Genomic DNA, 15,868 nt, shown 5'->3' with positions numbered 1-15,868 from the left:
TGAGAAGAACAAAGGGAAAGGATTCTGCGTGGTGTCTGACACACCAGAACTGCAGAGGGTCAAGAAAACGCAAGATCAGATAAGCAACGTAAGACCTTGCTATATGAGAAGCTGTTATAAGAATGAAACCCACACACTTCACCCCCCATCATGAGTTACCCTAGTTAACACTAGTTTATACTAACACTTTGTCGTTATTTACTCACCCTCGTGTTCTTTTAAGCCTGCGTGACATTTCTTCTGTGGTACTGAGCTGATATGGATCAAAAGATACAGAAAAGCATCATGAAACTATATTAGATTCAAATTTAAGATATATAATTTCAAACCACAAGAGGGGGAAGCAACGACGTGAACAATTCTGGTAATGTTTAAACAATGAGAAGTAATGAGTAGCCAAATAATTTGAGTAATCCACACACTCCCTTTTGTTTTCCTGCTCTCTTCCTCACCTCCACATCCCTCTTTTACTCCCTCGTGAGGTTTTATCCTCATCTTTATGTGTCATGGAATGTTGCCAAGCAACTCTCCAACCACATGACTGGTGCCGAAGAGTCATTTCCTCTCAGTCTATGAATAGGCCCTTTAAGGGTAGAGTCATTTAAGAACAGAGATAGTATAAAGAGAAGTGGCATCAGGGTAGTACACACTGACCCCTTGTGGCTGACATGATAAAGTGAATACACAATAAAGAGATTCCCTGTAAATATGTCTCGTAAAATTATGAATACCATCTGTCTTTGGTTAGCAGTAGCAAGCAGCATATCACTTGCAATATGCTATGAGCATGAGTGTTTTTGCTTACACTCCAAACTAAATTTTCACGAAACTAGTTTGTAAAGGATGTTGCTGAAATTGTATTACTTTTATCTATTTTCCAAGGTTGTGTATTTTCTAAGCACTGTTGTAAACTAAAGTCTAGTGGCACTGACTTCCTGGTTTAATAGAAGATACATAAGGTTAATTTGTAGGGAGTAATTGACAGCGGGTTGTTTAATTATTTGAAAATAATGCACAAGGTGGTAATGCGGTACGTTATGAAGCGGAGTGCTGTAACACCACGGGTCAATTATTCCTCTTGTACCACAGTAACCACAGACATTGCTCGGGTGGTTATTTTAAAGGGACATTTCACTTTTTTTGAAAATATGCATTTTCCAGCTCCCCTAGAGTTAAACATTTGATTTTTAACATTTTGGAATCCATTCAGCCGATCTCTGGTCTAGCGGTAGCACTTTAAGCATAGCTTAGCACAATTCATTGAATCTGATTAGACCATTAGCATTGCGCCTTAAAAATAACCAAAGAGTTTTGATATTTTTCCTATTTAAAACTTGACTCCTTTGTAGTTACATCGTGTACTAAAACTGACGGAAAATTAAAAGTTGTGATTTTCTAGGCAGATATGGCTAGGAACTATATTCTCATTCGGGCGTAATAGTCAAGGACTTTGCTGCTGTAACATGGCTGCATTATGCCAGAATGAGAATATAGTTCCTAGCCATAACTGCCTAGAAAATCACAAATTTTAATTTTCTGTCAGTCTTGGTACACGATGTAATTACAGAAGAGTCAAGTTTTAAATGGCCAAAGAGTTTTGATATTTTACCTATTTTAGGCGCGATGCTAAATCAGATTCAATGGATTGTGCTAAGCTATGCTAAAAGTGCTAGCAGCAGACCCGAAGATCAGCTGAATGGATTTAAAAAGGTAAGAATCAAATGTTTAACTCTAGGGGAGCTGGAAAACGAGCATATTTTCAAAACAAGTGAAGTCCCTTTAAGGCATTTGACAGGATAGGTGTGCATATATTGAAAAATAATGTATGCCCATGGAACATTTCTCAACCAATCACAATAAAGCATTCAACAGCCCCGTGGTATAAGTAAGGAATAATTGACAACGGGCCGTTGAATTATAAGAAAACAATGCGCACCCACATCGTGCCGTTACACCGCAGGTCTGCATTAATTTCAAATAATTCAAAGGACCGGAGTCAATTATTCCCTTTATACCACAGTTGGCACAAACATTGCTCGGGTGCCTATTTTTAAGATATTTTACAGGTTAGGTGTGCAGTTTACAAAAACATAATCAACACCCATGGAACATTCTCAGCCAATCAGAATAAAGCATTGAACAGCCACGTGGTAGAACAGTAAAGAAACATAAAGTTCATGTCAAAGCATTTCATGGGTTCCTTGTTAGTGTTTCTTATTATATTTTAATTTAAATTTCCTTTGTGTACTATATAAACAAACTTTCCTTGTCTTGCTTTACAGATAAAATATCATGAGGATTATGAAAAAGGTCGAATGGGAGGAGAGAGCTCACCCACTGAAGCCTACCCTAATCAAAGTATGCATGGATACACATAAGTGGCTGTACTAAGATGAATTAATTTTGCAAACTCTGACGTGTGCATTCTTGGTTTGCGTCTAGGCTATCAACAGCAGCAACCTCAGACTCCGAGCTACAACTTTGATCCACCGCCTGCGCGTTCTGCAGCTGCTGCTCCTCCTCTGCCCTCTGGTGGTGGGGTAAGAGATTTTTCTGGTTTCATTTTTGAAAAAAATCATGATACTACTATGATGTAGAAAGGAGCTAAATAGTTCGTCCAAAACCTTTATTTATATGACAAACCCATAAAACAGACTTTCTTGTATAAAAAGAGCAATGTTAAGCTTCCACAGAAGATAAACATGTATACAAATCATAATATTTATTTATAGGTAAGCTGTCCCTTTAATTTTTGCCATGTTTTCCAGAAGTCCTTCCTACTTAATCTTGTTAAATCTCTTTCTACAGAAGCGCTATAGAGCAGTTTACGATTACGCCGCTGCAGATGAGGATGAGGTCTCGTTTGCAGATGGTGACTTGATAGTGGACGTGCAGCAGATTGATGAAGGGTGGATGTTTGGTCGTGTGGAGCGCACGGGACAGCAGGGAATGCTTCCGGCCAATTACGTTGAAGCAATCTGAGGCAAAGAATGGGTGGGGTCCTTGGACATAGAGAATGAAAGGTATATCGGAGGGGCAGATATATGAATGAGCACGACATTTATAGTTACGTCATTTTTTTCTTATTTTCCACCTTGTATATGTCATTTTAAGTTTATCCTGACCTGAAACAAGACAGAAGAACTAAACCAAACATCTAGGCTTTAGTTAGACTGACAAGGCTAATAAGCTTAGGACAAATCAGCAAGCGTGATTTTAATTTTTTTTTTAATTTGGCTTTTTGTTTTTACTTTTAGCTTTCATTTTTAAGCTCTCCCTGCAATGCTGCATAGTTTTACGTGGTGAAGTCGTGCATTGCTTTAATGCCGTATTAAAAGTCAGCAGTCCGTTCTCTGTCTTTGATTTTTAAACCGCCATGAAGTGGGTCAAACTTACCTTGGCCCTATTTGAAGATAAATGAGCGATGCCAAACAGTATGTTAGGGTTGTACAATCTGCTGGGAAATTTGTAACATTACATGAAAATATTATAAAATAGCCATATGAATGGACAACCTTCATCATGTTATGTCTTAAACAGTATAAAGTCTTAAACGGTGATCTTTTTACCGCAAACAACTCCCTCTGCCTTTATTATGCACTTGGAGGGAATTACCAAAAAAAATTGCATTTATATGAAAATATTGTTGTTTTCTCGGTACAGTAAAACACTGAAAGAGATGAACCACAGAATAATGAGGTTTTAAAAAAAGAGTTATAAAAAACTGTATAGTACAATCAACATTTTTTTATCATTCCATTGTTATTTTGTAACAAATCATTCCAACCCATTATATTGAATAATAAAGTGATGATTAAATCAATGAAAGGGGAAGTGTATTATTTTATTACATAAAATTGAGTATGAATTGTATTTTACCTCAAATAAACAAGTTTATTTCATTGTGACAATTGCTTTTGTAATACATGCAAATAATAAAATGATTATCAAACATATGGCTGGTATTACATAAAGTGCATTTAAAAGGCAGTATGTATTAATGACATCTAGAGGTTGAAATTGGGAGCCACCGTCTAAATTCAAACTATTGGAGAAATTTTTCCAGTCGCTCAGACTTAACACTCACATGGGTTGCCAGACACCTACAACTGACGATGGAAATCATTGAGCCTTACACTGTAGATTTATCGAATCATTTTCACTTTTTCATTTACAAACTACCCAAATCAATATGTGGCTCATTTTGAAGGCTGCATCCATTGAACGTTGCATTTATGAGCCATTGCGGTGTCATTTAAATCAGTGTTTCTCAACCAGGGTGCGGGGGCCTTTGCAAACTTTCAAAGGGGCCTTAAAATTATTTAAAATATGAATACAAGTCTAAATAAGATTAAAAACAGCAACAATCAGCTAAAACAAGTAAATATCAAGATAGTTCTTGTTATTTTGTAACAAATTAAGAGTTTGGTTCCAAAATGCGATTAAACGCCATTTCAAAAAAATGAGTTGCCACCAAAATCAGTATTGAATTTGGTCCAGCGTGTTATTCTGTCAACTTTTTTTCTCAAAACGTGATAAACGCCAGTCCTCCTTCTCTGCAGAATGCAATAAATCCGCTCAACAAATCACAGCCCACCATTCCAAGCATTGTAAACATTAAGGACGGTGCGTTGAATACACACGAATCCTAGTTTTCCTCATCTACTTTGTACTTCATGTTCAAAAAACAAACAAAAACAAAATAACACTTTACAGCTGATCGCTGTCATAAAAGTTCAGTGACGAAATCCCAAGGATGACAGCAGCAATGACAGTGTTCTTAAAATGACAAAGTAACTGGTTTGTTTAATGCTATTAATGTTTCTTTTTTTTTAATCAGTGTATACCACTAGTCAACTAAATAAATATAACATGGCAAAGATGAATGCACATTTATATATTGATTCAATAGATATATAGCATTTTGAAGAAAAAAAATTCATGCTGCATTTTGTGGACAATAATCTTTTTTTTAATAATAAATCTTTGAAAATCAAATTATGGATTTAAATTTTTAATGTTAAGACGCTATGTATAAGTTTGTAACAGAAAACAGTTGTTTTCATCTTGTCACTTTCGTGGTAAAGAAAACACATTTTTACCGAAATCTGTCTAAATGGATTTACTTTTTGCATTTTGGAACCAAACTTTTCAAATGTACATCTGTATAGCCAACACTTATTTTTTAATATATAAAAAAAAAATGGTTGGTTCAACTTAAGAAAGTAAGTGTTTGTGCTGCCTTAAAATGGGTTACAGTGGGTATAGAAAAGAATCACCCCCCCTTAAAATAAGCACATTTTGTTGCTTTGCAGCCTGAATTGAAGACAGACAAAAACGATTTTTGTTTTTTTCAGCTGTATTTACAACTTATAACATCCAAGTGAAAGATATAATACCAACTTGTCAGGAAAAAAAATACAAAATAAAAAACAGAATCACTGAGTTGGAAAAAGGATCACCCCCCTCCTAAAAATGACTTGTAAACCCTACCAGGTGTAGTTAAATAACCTTATCAATAGCACACAAAGCCAATTGACTTTCAACTGTGATCAGCTGTGGTCATTTTGATTAGCTCAGCATGAAACAAGCTTTTCCTGAAGCATTTCAGTCCTTGGTAGTGCAACTGAAGAAAACAATCAACTATGGGTGGCAAGGCATTGTCAAAAGATCTCCGGGATAAAGTTGTGGAGAGGCACAAGTCAGGAGATGGATACAAAAACATCTCAAAGGCTTTATCAGTGCCTAGAAGCACAGTGAAGTCTATTATTAAGAAGTGGAAGGTATTTGGTACAACACATACCCTCCCTGCGTCAGGACGTCGCTCCAAACTGGATGAAAGAGCCAGGAGGAAACTGGTCAGAGAGGCTACCAAGAGGCCTACAGCAACTCTGAAGCAGTTGCAGGAATTTATGACAAAGACTGGTCATTGTGTGCATGTGACAACAATGTGGCTTGTATGGGAGGGTTGCAAGAAAAAAGCCACTCCTCAAGAAAGGCCAAATTCAGTCACGACTGAGCTTTGCCAAAACGCACCTTGAAGAAGGCCACGTGGAAAAAGGTGTTATGGTCAGATGAGACTAAAATTGAATTATTTGGCCTCAACGCCAAACAATATGTCTGGCGAAAATCCAATACAGCTCACCATCCAAATAACACCATCCCTACTGTAAAGCATGGAGGTGGTAATATCATGTTATGGGGTTGTTTCTCTGCAGCAGGGACTGGAGAACTTGTCAGGATAGAAGGAAAAATGGATGGGGCAAAATACCGTCAAATTCTTGAGGAAAATCTGCTGCTCTCTGCCAGAAAGTTGTCAATGGGAAGAAGATTTACCTTCCAACATGACAATGACCCAAAGCACACAGCAAAACTGACCACACAGTGGTTGAAGGACAAAAAGGTGAATGTCCTTGCATGGCCTAGTCAGAGCCCAGACTTAAACCCCATTGAAAATTTGTGGAATGACTTGAAAACAGCAGTCCACAAACGGTCACCATCAAATTTAACTGAATTGGAGCGGTTCTGCAAAGAAAAGTGGTCAAATATTGCAACGTCTAGATGTGCAAAGTTAGTAGAGACATATCCCAACAGACTAAAGGCTGTAATTAAAGCAAAAGGTGGCTCAACAAAATACTGAAACAAGGGGGTGATTCTTTTTCCAACTCAGTGATTATGTTTTTTTATTATTTAATTTTCTGATATGTTGGATTTAAATCACTTGGATGATATTACACTGAGTAAATACAGCTGAATGAAACAAAAACTGTGTCTGTCTTCAATTTAGGCTTCAAAGCAACAAAATGTGATTATTTTAAAGGGGGGTGATTCTTTTCTATACCCACTGTAATTCAAGTTTAGTTTTTAAAAAAATAAGTTAACTTAGTTAAAATGTTGAATTAACTACTTTTTTTACTAACTTTTATTAACTCCGCTCACTTTTAAGGCAGCACAAACACTTTTTTAAGTTAAACCAACAAATATTTTTTTTTAAAGTGAAGCTCTAGTGTATTTCATTTGGTAAAATTTATAGGTGGAGGGCCTCCAAATACTGTTGTGGACAATAGGGGGGCTTTGAAGTGGAAAAGGTTGAGAACTCCTGATTTAAGTTACGGTAATAACTGGCAACCAAGCTGTGAAAATACACTATTGGATAAATTAGCAGTGGGCGGGATCACACAGATCAAATCAAAAACACAAATTTCAACAAACAACAACAAAAAAAAACATCAAAAAGAGAATAATGTTTTTCAGAGAAACAGATATGTGAACTTGGCATGTTTCCTAAATATCTACGAATATATTAAAGTTTAATCCTAAACAAAAACACATATTTTCTGAAAACAGACAAAAGAGGTATTTACAGTTAAAATGTGGTTTTATCTAGAATGTCAATAATTATCTTATATTCTTATCTACATTGTTTATATATCTACATTCAAGTGTATTGAATTGATTGGAATGCTATTAAAACATTGAGACACATTTCTGTGAAGCTGCTCTGAAACAATATGCATTGTGATAAGCTATCTATAAATAAACATGCCTTGATTAGGATAGAAACATTCATACTTTAAATCAAGAAATGAGAACTGTCCTTGTAAACTTAAAGGTAAGTGCATATTCATTTTTAAGGATTGTCCATAAAGTAGGATATCCTTTTGCCAATTGTCTTCTGAAGTTTGGCAGGTAACCACGACATTTGCTCTTGGACAGATACTGTTTGTTTTCCTATGCTGTCCTCACATAATCTAAACAGGAAATTCCATATGTTAAGGTAAAAATGTTCGTATCACATAAGCACACAAAATATCTTACATATATTTATGAAAGGTTTATGTCTTATCCGGTTGTTAAGTCTGACATGTGCCGCTTCCGGGTCCAACCGCTCACAGATGTCATAGAGAAATAGCACAAAATCACGGCTATAATACACTCGTATCATAATGAAAACTTATCAAAAACACCCGATCCCAATTTTTATCTCCATAACAAAATTCGAGATGACCAGACATGGATTTATGGATGTGTGGATTTTTTATGAAATATTTATATATTGCTGTCTTTGATTCTGGGAGCCTGTAACTGAAGTTTACACGCAAGTTTATAAAAAGGTTCACTTAAATGTGTGATATTAATAAATAGCGCTCATAATCGGCTGTTTAAATAATTTCCTCTTGAAATGAGTGGAGGTTTGGACCCGGAAACAGTATGCCTTACGTCATCACTTAACAACCGGATTATTGTAAATTCCCCCCAAAAATTTGACTGTTGACACAAATGAAGTGTTTCCAAACACAGACTTATTTCATGAGATTTTTGAGTGTGCGTTTCGAATGACTTTTACCTTGACAGCGAGTATGGTTGAGTCTGAAACAGCAGCACATCACCACAGTGGCTTTGAGAAGGAGACCTGAGCATCACCACCTACAGACAGACAAATAAATGAATGTAGGTTAAAGGAAATGTTTACCCCAAAATGAAAATTTCCCTATTTTTACTCGTCCTCAAGCCATCCTACAGTACATGACATGTATATGACTTGCTTCTTTCAGCCGAAAACAATCAGAGTAGAGGTTGACTAATAGTGGATTTTACCGATAATTAAAGTCCCTACTTGCCAATAACCGATTAATTGACCGATAGTTTTTAAAATGGACATTGGATCAAAAAAACATAACACTAAAAGTAAAACAGTGCTGAAATGTATTACAAAAGTAATAAAACAACAGCACTGAACCAAGAAAATGTGCTAAATTAAATAAATATATAAATAATATTAATAATTATTGAAGTAAATACTTTTAGCTGCTATCGAATCAAGCTACACAATCACAACTTGTTACGTATTTCTGAAGGAGGGACTTCACAGAACAAGGAAGACATCAGCCCGTTTTGAGGATAGTGAAAACAGCGCTATACAGGCAAGTGTGAAAAATACTGCGTTTTTTTTACATGTGAAACATGAACACATGTTATATTGCCCACTATAAACATAATCAAAGCTTCAAAAACACAGAAAGAACAGGACCTTTAATTTAAAATATGGATAAATCATGCATAAAAGTAACCAGCTGGATATAAACTAATGCAAATCGATTGTAATAATCATGACATTAAAATTTTGGGTTGGATTTATCTGCGTGTATTTTTGTGTAACTGTTTAAGGTCCTACTAATATCCGCATCCTGTCAGCATTGACGATAAACTTAGGTTTCTGCTGTTGTTTCTTTGCTAATGCAGCATCTATTCAGCAAAGCAATTATTTCATGATGATATGGACTAACGAACCCAACTTGGAAAAACTATCAGTATGGATATTTTGCAGATAGACGAATCGGTCTACCTCTACATCATAGTTAAAAAATACCCTTGCTTTTTTTCAGCTTTATAATGGCATTAGATAGTGCCCCATTTTTTAAAGGTGACATAGAATGATTGAACGGGGTATTTATCCTTGTTCTGTGATGTGACATGACAAAAAATTTTTTGTTTGGGTCTGTAATGCCTTAGAAGCTTCCTAAAAACCTCTCTCAGAAAGCTCTATTAGGGAAGGGGATTTTAAACAAGTGGTTTTGCACCTATTTGGCTCCCCCTACTGGTTTAACTTGCAATCTCATTACTGATTGGCTGACTTTGCTGCCACTCGAAAAATGTAGCCAATAATTTTAAAGTAGAGGGGCAGTTAGATGCCTGTGATGTCATAAGCATCAGTTTTTCAGATTGGGCCATTTTCTGGCTGACATTTCTAAACGAACAATTTATATAAGACTGAGATGTTTAGCATGTCTAGCACATTTTGTATGTTTGTGAATGCGGGTAGACTACCATTATTCAACAAAGACAAGGTAAAAATGGTTTTTCATTCTCTGTCCCCTTTAAAGCTACAAAAAGTGTATCCATCCTTAAAAACTAATCCATCCAGTTACTAAGTAATTGCAATCTTCCAAAGTTAGATTTTGTAAGACAAATCCAAAGCCATTATAAAGCTGAAAAATTGCTTTAAATGTGGTAGTTGCATTGGTGTCTATGGGTGGGTCAGAAAGCTCTCGGATTTCATCAAAAATATCTTAATTTGTGTTTTGAAGATAAGCGAATCGCTTAAGGGGGCGGAACGACACGAGGGTGAGTAATTCATGACAAAAACTTTATTTACAAATTCTTTCAGTATATTTTATTTAGTCTATTCCTTTCAATATACTGCACTCTGATGTTTTATAACAGATTATTGTTTTAGCAGAATCCTTAACCAGTACCATTAAACAACTTTTAAACTAATTCTTCATCCTGGATGAATTCTAACTAACCAAAGTCCGCATTTCCCAGCAAGTCCTGAGCTAATGTGTCATGTAACTGTTGAGTCAACACTCATACGTAACACTCCTTATCGGTTCATTAAGCAGTATCCAATGTAAACTGGTATGTTCAATGCTCTTAGTTTCACCTCCGTGCACTGGTTTTACATACTGTAACACACTGTTTCAAAATCAGTTTAAAGCTTTAGGATTATGGCTCAAAAGCTGAGCTTCAGACCTGACCTTTGAAGCAGAACCAGAGTATGAGAATATTCACTGTGCTTATAAAAACTGTATACACTTCTTGAATTATCCATCTTTTTTGTGCAGACCATACATACTGAATCCATGAAAAAGGTGAAGGTCTGGCTTCCTCCGAAAACGACTACATCACCATCTCTCCCCTTGTGGGCAGAATGCCATAGCCTGAGTTCAGAGATGGGTAATGATGAGACGCAATATAAGACTGATGCAGGCCAAATATACACACACAAGACAGTATTACAACTACTCTACCTGGGTTTGTCTTTGTGCGTGTGGTTTCTCGCTTTCCATTCTTTTGTTATAGTGTTGAATTCCCACCCATCACCTAGACAAAAGAAATACAAAGTGTTTACAAAAGTTGTCACGTTTATTTACACACGCCAATGTTTGTAAAACTTACTGAGAACGTCCCCGTAAGTACTGAGACCCCCAAACAGGAAGAGTTTGTGATCTGAGATGGCTGTGAGTGTGTGAAGAGTACGACCTCGTGGGAGAGTCCCAGCTTGATGGTCACTGGGTTTAAAAAGGAAAAAAAAAAGATTTATGACTGACTTTGCTTAACAGACTGTTTAATAATTCAGCTAAACAGACCTACGCCATACAACCAAAGTCGACTGTTGATCCTATAAAGTCAAACACTATGAAATGTTTTATTGGTATGTCTTTAGTATTAGTAAACTAAACGTTTTGTATATTCATGATAAATCTTTCTGACAACTAGCTAGTGTGCTGACCTTTAACAAGACTTATATAATTTTCTCACTGTTTAATTTAGGTGCATACTCTTATGTGATTTTCTTAGTCACACGTATAACTATCTAAAGCTGTGGCTGACATTTCTGCATGACCGAAACCACTTTTTGTGCACACCATCTACTTGAAAGGTGCGAACTGCGCCCATAAAGCACTCAAAGGCCTCTACATACAGTACAATACATATTATACCACGTCTATCACGTTAACATACTGTAAGATTTTTGGTCAGATAATAATAAACACTTTAAGCACTCACATTTGTGTCCACATCCACGTCACCAGATCTAAACAATGAATGTCTATCGTCTGCGTTTCCTGAATTGACAAATGGGATTTTTTAAAATATTTTATAAGGAATTTATTTAAACATTTTTGTACTTTTTTATGATTTGCTGTACAATCTGTTTATTAAAATACAACTGCAATATTACAATTCAAAAGGTTAGATCTCAAAACAAATGTGTTAACCAGGTGTGATACCATCTTACCAGACCTCCGCACACGTAGCCCTTATGACCTAAAGTAGCACTTGCATGGGACGATCTGGGTTCTGGAGATTGGCCCTGCAACAAGTGGATCCAGACAGCATGAAAAAACTATGTATACAGTCATATATTCATATTCATGGTTAAGAGACGCAAACATCTGCGATTTCCATTCTCTTTTACCTGGGTATGTGGTTCTGTCCAAGTGGCTGACTCAGGTTCAAACATGTGTACTTCATTATTCCATCCCCAAAACTGGAAAACATCCGACCCGATTGTTGTCTGTGAAGAGAGCATGTATGAATTCCTGTACTACAACTAATACAATCTCATGCCAATTTTTACGTTTTATTACAAGGTGGCAATTCATATTAATTCATGCCAGCACATATTAATTCATGCCAGCACATTAAAGCAAACAGATGTGTTTACCAAATTAGGGCCTCTACCGGCAGCAGGTGAAAATTAATACAATGGGGTATGAAATTATATTTTGCGATATAATTTTGCCATGATGACCTGCAATGGGATATGATTTTCAATTTTAACTGCCAGGATTATGTGTATTTATATATCACAGTATTGAGGCATTATTTATTATATGATAATAAAACAGTATACAAAACAGTCACAATACAAATACAGAGGTCAAACAATCAGTTTATATGAGGAAAAGGCACAAAAGTGGTCACAATTCACTGTAAAATATCTGATGTACACTTGTTCAAAAACTGACGCCAGAAGAAGTAATGATACATCACTTTTGATTGTGAAATAGCATTGGCTCTCGTGTGTCTGGCGGTATTTGTCGTGACCAAATGCGTCATGCTTTAATTGGTTTATGTTTGACTGGAATCTCTTTTATCCCATAACCATAAATGTTTATGAAACATAAATTACAAATACAGAAAATAAAATGTGTCTCATCTGACGTATAACACCTTCAAACGTAAACACAGTTTGTATAAGCTATTGGTCAATAGAGGGCACTAATCCCTTACACGTACCTTGACGTTGTAATATGGTGCTTGCACGAACAAACTATTAGGTCGTTATTTTTGGAAGACAGTCTCCCACATTCATATGTTTTTGTATGATTTGCTAAGTTTAACCCCTGTGATGTCAGGGTTATGGGTGGGGTTTCATTATTTTTTTTTTTTTTCGAATAAATCGTACGTTTTTGTATGATTCACTTTGTACCAATTCGTACAAATTAGACAACTCACAAATTCCTGTGAGATTAGCTTGACTACAACTTTAGCGCAAATCCACTTCCAAAATTTTTTGCTTACCCAGGAAGTCTCATCCACTATAAATTTCTTGGAGTTGTTGATCTCTCTGACCATTTTGCCGCTGTATCCGCCAAAGTAGATAAGCCTAAGAATGACACAAACTGACACTGCTATTCCTGAACTTATTGTTATACACATTGAGAAGGTATGATATAAAGATTATATGAAATGTGATGAATATGGTGCTTGAGCTTTGATACTGTTTGCAAATACATTTTTGCAAATATGCAAATTCTGGGTCGCACAGTATGTCTGTATAGAAAGCTGTGCGGCTGTTACCATGTTACCTGTTTCTGTAGACCCAACAGGAATGTCTGATCCTAGGAGATGGAGTCGTTCCCACTGTTTCCGTCACTTTTCTCCAGTTGTATTCTCCGTCCGAGAGGTCAACACAGTACATCTGTCATAACAGACCAGCAAGATCTTAAACAGAAGTGGTGAAGTTTTCACTCACAAGGCAAATGACACTAGCAGCTTTGATGAGATCTGTAAAAAGCATTTTCCATGTATTCCTTCACTTTCTGTGGCATACTCGGACAACAAATCACATCGTTGCGGATATTTCTGAAATTTTAAGATGCTGGATGATCAAAAAACCTGAAATACTGATGTTCTATCAAAGGAAGTGCGTAATAATACACATCTTTGTTCTCGCTGTATATCAATTACAGGGAAGCAAGAAGAACACTCCAAAATATTTTTTTGCGGGAGGTGGAGTTTCCCTTTAACTGAGGCTTTGTTCATCATATTTGCCCAAATGTAATAACCAATGAATACATCGAACATCCTTTAAAGTAAATATTATTTGTGGCTAAAAGCCACATTTGGGAAAAATAAGGATACAAATAGCATAATATTTGTATTATGCTGACATTTCCGAAAGGCAACAAACAATAGATGTGTATTACGTATAACCCTGAATATGCCCTGGACAAACCCGTTGATCTTCTTCTGTTGATGTACGTGTTGATGAAGTTATCTTGCTTTGTTAGCATTCCTAAGCTTACCTGGTTGGTGTAGCCACTGCGCTCACAACCCCCAAAAATGTAAAGAACACCCTGAAGATATGCTCCACATGTCTGTGATAAGATAGGAGGAACCTCTCCGCCCATAAGCCTGTGGGACCTGTCATACACACGCGCATATACACAGAATTAAAACACAGGGGGAAATGTTGTTGACTTATGTTGATAATGGTAGCCACAGCTGAGAAACTCTGGTACTACCTGCTTCCTCATTATAGTGAACAACTGCTGTTTAAAATGTAATGTAATATGTTGACATGAAACTATACTGTTTGGCGCAGAGTTACGTGTAAGATATTCAGGAAAGACAAATAACTGAAAGTAAAACAGATCTTACCAGGCTCCACTCTCCATATCATAAAGCAAGATCTCATCACTGGGATGACAAATTTCTTTTCCATCCACACACTGAAAAGTTTAAAGAAAAAGTAGATCATGTAATGTTTGAAATAAATGCGTACCAGACACAAACAGTACGGCACATTACAGACTTTTAAACAAACAAGTCTAGTTTAAGTTATTTAATACTTCTTGGATTACAAAGGAAATAAATAAAAAAGCAATGTTTATTATTCTCACCCGACATCCACCCCAGACGTACAGTGTGTTTCCATCCAGAAAAGAGATGTGGTCGCTCCGCGCAAGAGACGACGAGACTCGCGCTTTTTCTTCACTTATCATGATTGCGCTCCAGCAGCAATAAGCGCGGAGACATCAGCTGCTTCAATGTTTACAGAGACTGCACTCTGAAACAGGAAACACAACAAATTGATGATACTGCCACAGTTAGGGGCTGGACTTTACACTTGGTTTGGAGAATGTCAATGGGGATTTAAATGTTTTTACGAAACTTGTCCGGGATATTTTCCTAAATCATACTTATATCGGAGTATTAAGACAATGGAAGTATTTATGTCTCAAAATCCAATGAGCAGTATATTTAACAAGTCAGTCTACACTTGCCTACAAGTTAACAATAGTAGTTGCCAGTTTATATCCTTCATAAAATAAAAAATAAAAATAATTTTAAATGAATAAACTGTGGCATAAATAATTGTGTAAAATAAGTGTTTAAAAAAACTGTAATTACTTCAGGTACATCTGTAAAATTTTAGGAAAAACACTCAAACTGTAACTATACAGTAAGTATACATTTAACATTTTACAACACTACCACGTACTAATATAAAAAACTATAATACGCCGCAACTGCACTTCTTCTTTTAACCAGTAGATGTCACAATTTTCTAATACAAGCAATTGTGTCGATTAATGGCAGATTTTTCACAAGTACAGCTGACTGTCCTTTGTGTAGATCCCATTTCTTTTAGAAAAACAGACCAGAATATTCAATATTTTACACAGATTTTTCTTTTAATAAAAAGCATTTTTTTTCTACAAGAATGTCTATTAATAGCATTCGCAACTGACCAACAAGAAGCTAATTCATGCCGCCATAAGCTTCTCTTTGGGGTCTTTAACAAAGTTTTATTAACCATAGTTCCTCTGCTGTTTTATCTAGGCTTGGATCAGGATTTGTTTAAGTTAAAACACCACGGCACCCAAAGGAAATGAAGTTTTCATTCATTTAAGAGAGGGAGGTGATATCTACACCATTGTTGTGTATCTCTAAACACTGCATTGTCTACGGAAAAGGAGAAACGCTGTTGCTGGAGATTTGACTCAAGGCAAATTTCAGGAATCTGAGGTGGGAAACACCGGGACCACACCAGGAGCAGCTTCCTGTTGTT

At 36.2% G+C, this 15,868-nt stretch overlaps 2 protein-coding genes across 2 annotated transcripts in view; one reads left to right on the top strand and one right to left on the bottom strand.

Moving 5' to 3' along the window:
* LOC135720486 (LIM and SH3 domain protein 1-like) overlaps positions 1-3,954 on the top strand; it is an 18,716-nt gene extending 14,762 nt beyond the window's left edge. The window contains exons 5-8 of the mRNA XM_065242633.2: positions 1-88; positions 2,283-2,358; positions 2,443-2,540; positions 2,809-3,954. Coding sequence (XP_065098705.1) covers positions 1-88; positions 2,283-2,358; positions 2,443-2,540; positions 2,809-2,982 — 436 coding nt within the window. The 3' untranslated portion in view covers positions 2,983-3,954. The remainder of the gene's footprint in view (positions 89-2,282; positions 2,359-2,442; positions 2,541-2,808) is intronic.
* A 2,704-nt stretch (positions 3,955-6,658) lies between these two features.
* Positions 6,659-14,851, bottom strand: LOC135720485 (kelch domain-containing protein 1-like). Its single transcript, XM_065242632.2, has 13 exons — positions 14,697-14,851; positions 14,455-14,525; positions 14,100-14,217; positions 13,380-13,492; positions 13,093-13,177; positions 11,984-12,082; positions 11,804-11,878; positions 11,572-11,630; positions 10,960-11,072; positions 10,812-10,884; positions 10,637-10,721; positions 8,348-8,427; positions 6,659-7,751 (listed from the first exon to the last, which is right to left on the bottom strand). Exons 1-13 carry the CDS (start codon positions 14,796-14,798, stop codon positions 7,631-7,633), a joined length of 1,194 nt encoding a protein of 397 aa, XP_065098704.1. The 5' UTR covers positions 14,799-14,851; the 3' UTR covers positions 6,659-7,630.
* Between the last annotated feature and the right edge of the window lie 1,017 nt (positions 14,852-15,868).

Source organism: Paramisgurnus dabryanus, chromosome 1 (genome assembly GCF_030506205.2).
Source record: "Paramisgurnus dabryanus chromosome 1, PD_genome_1.1, whole genome shotgun sequence".
In the NCBI taxonomy this organism is placed as follows: domain Eukaryota; kingdom Metazoa; phylum Chordata; class Actinopteri; order Cypriniformes; family Cobitidae; genus Paramisgurnus; species Paramisgurnus dabryanus.
This window is presented reverse-complemented; position numbering and strand designations above follow the sequence as displayed.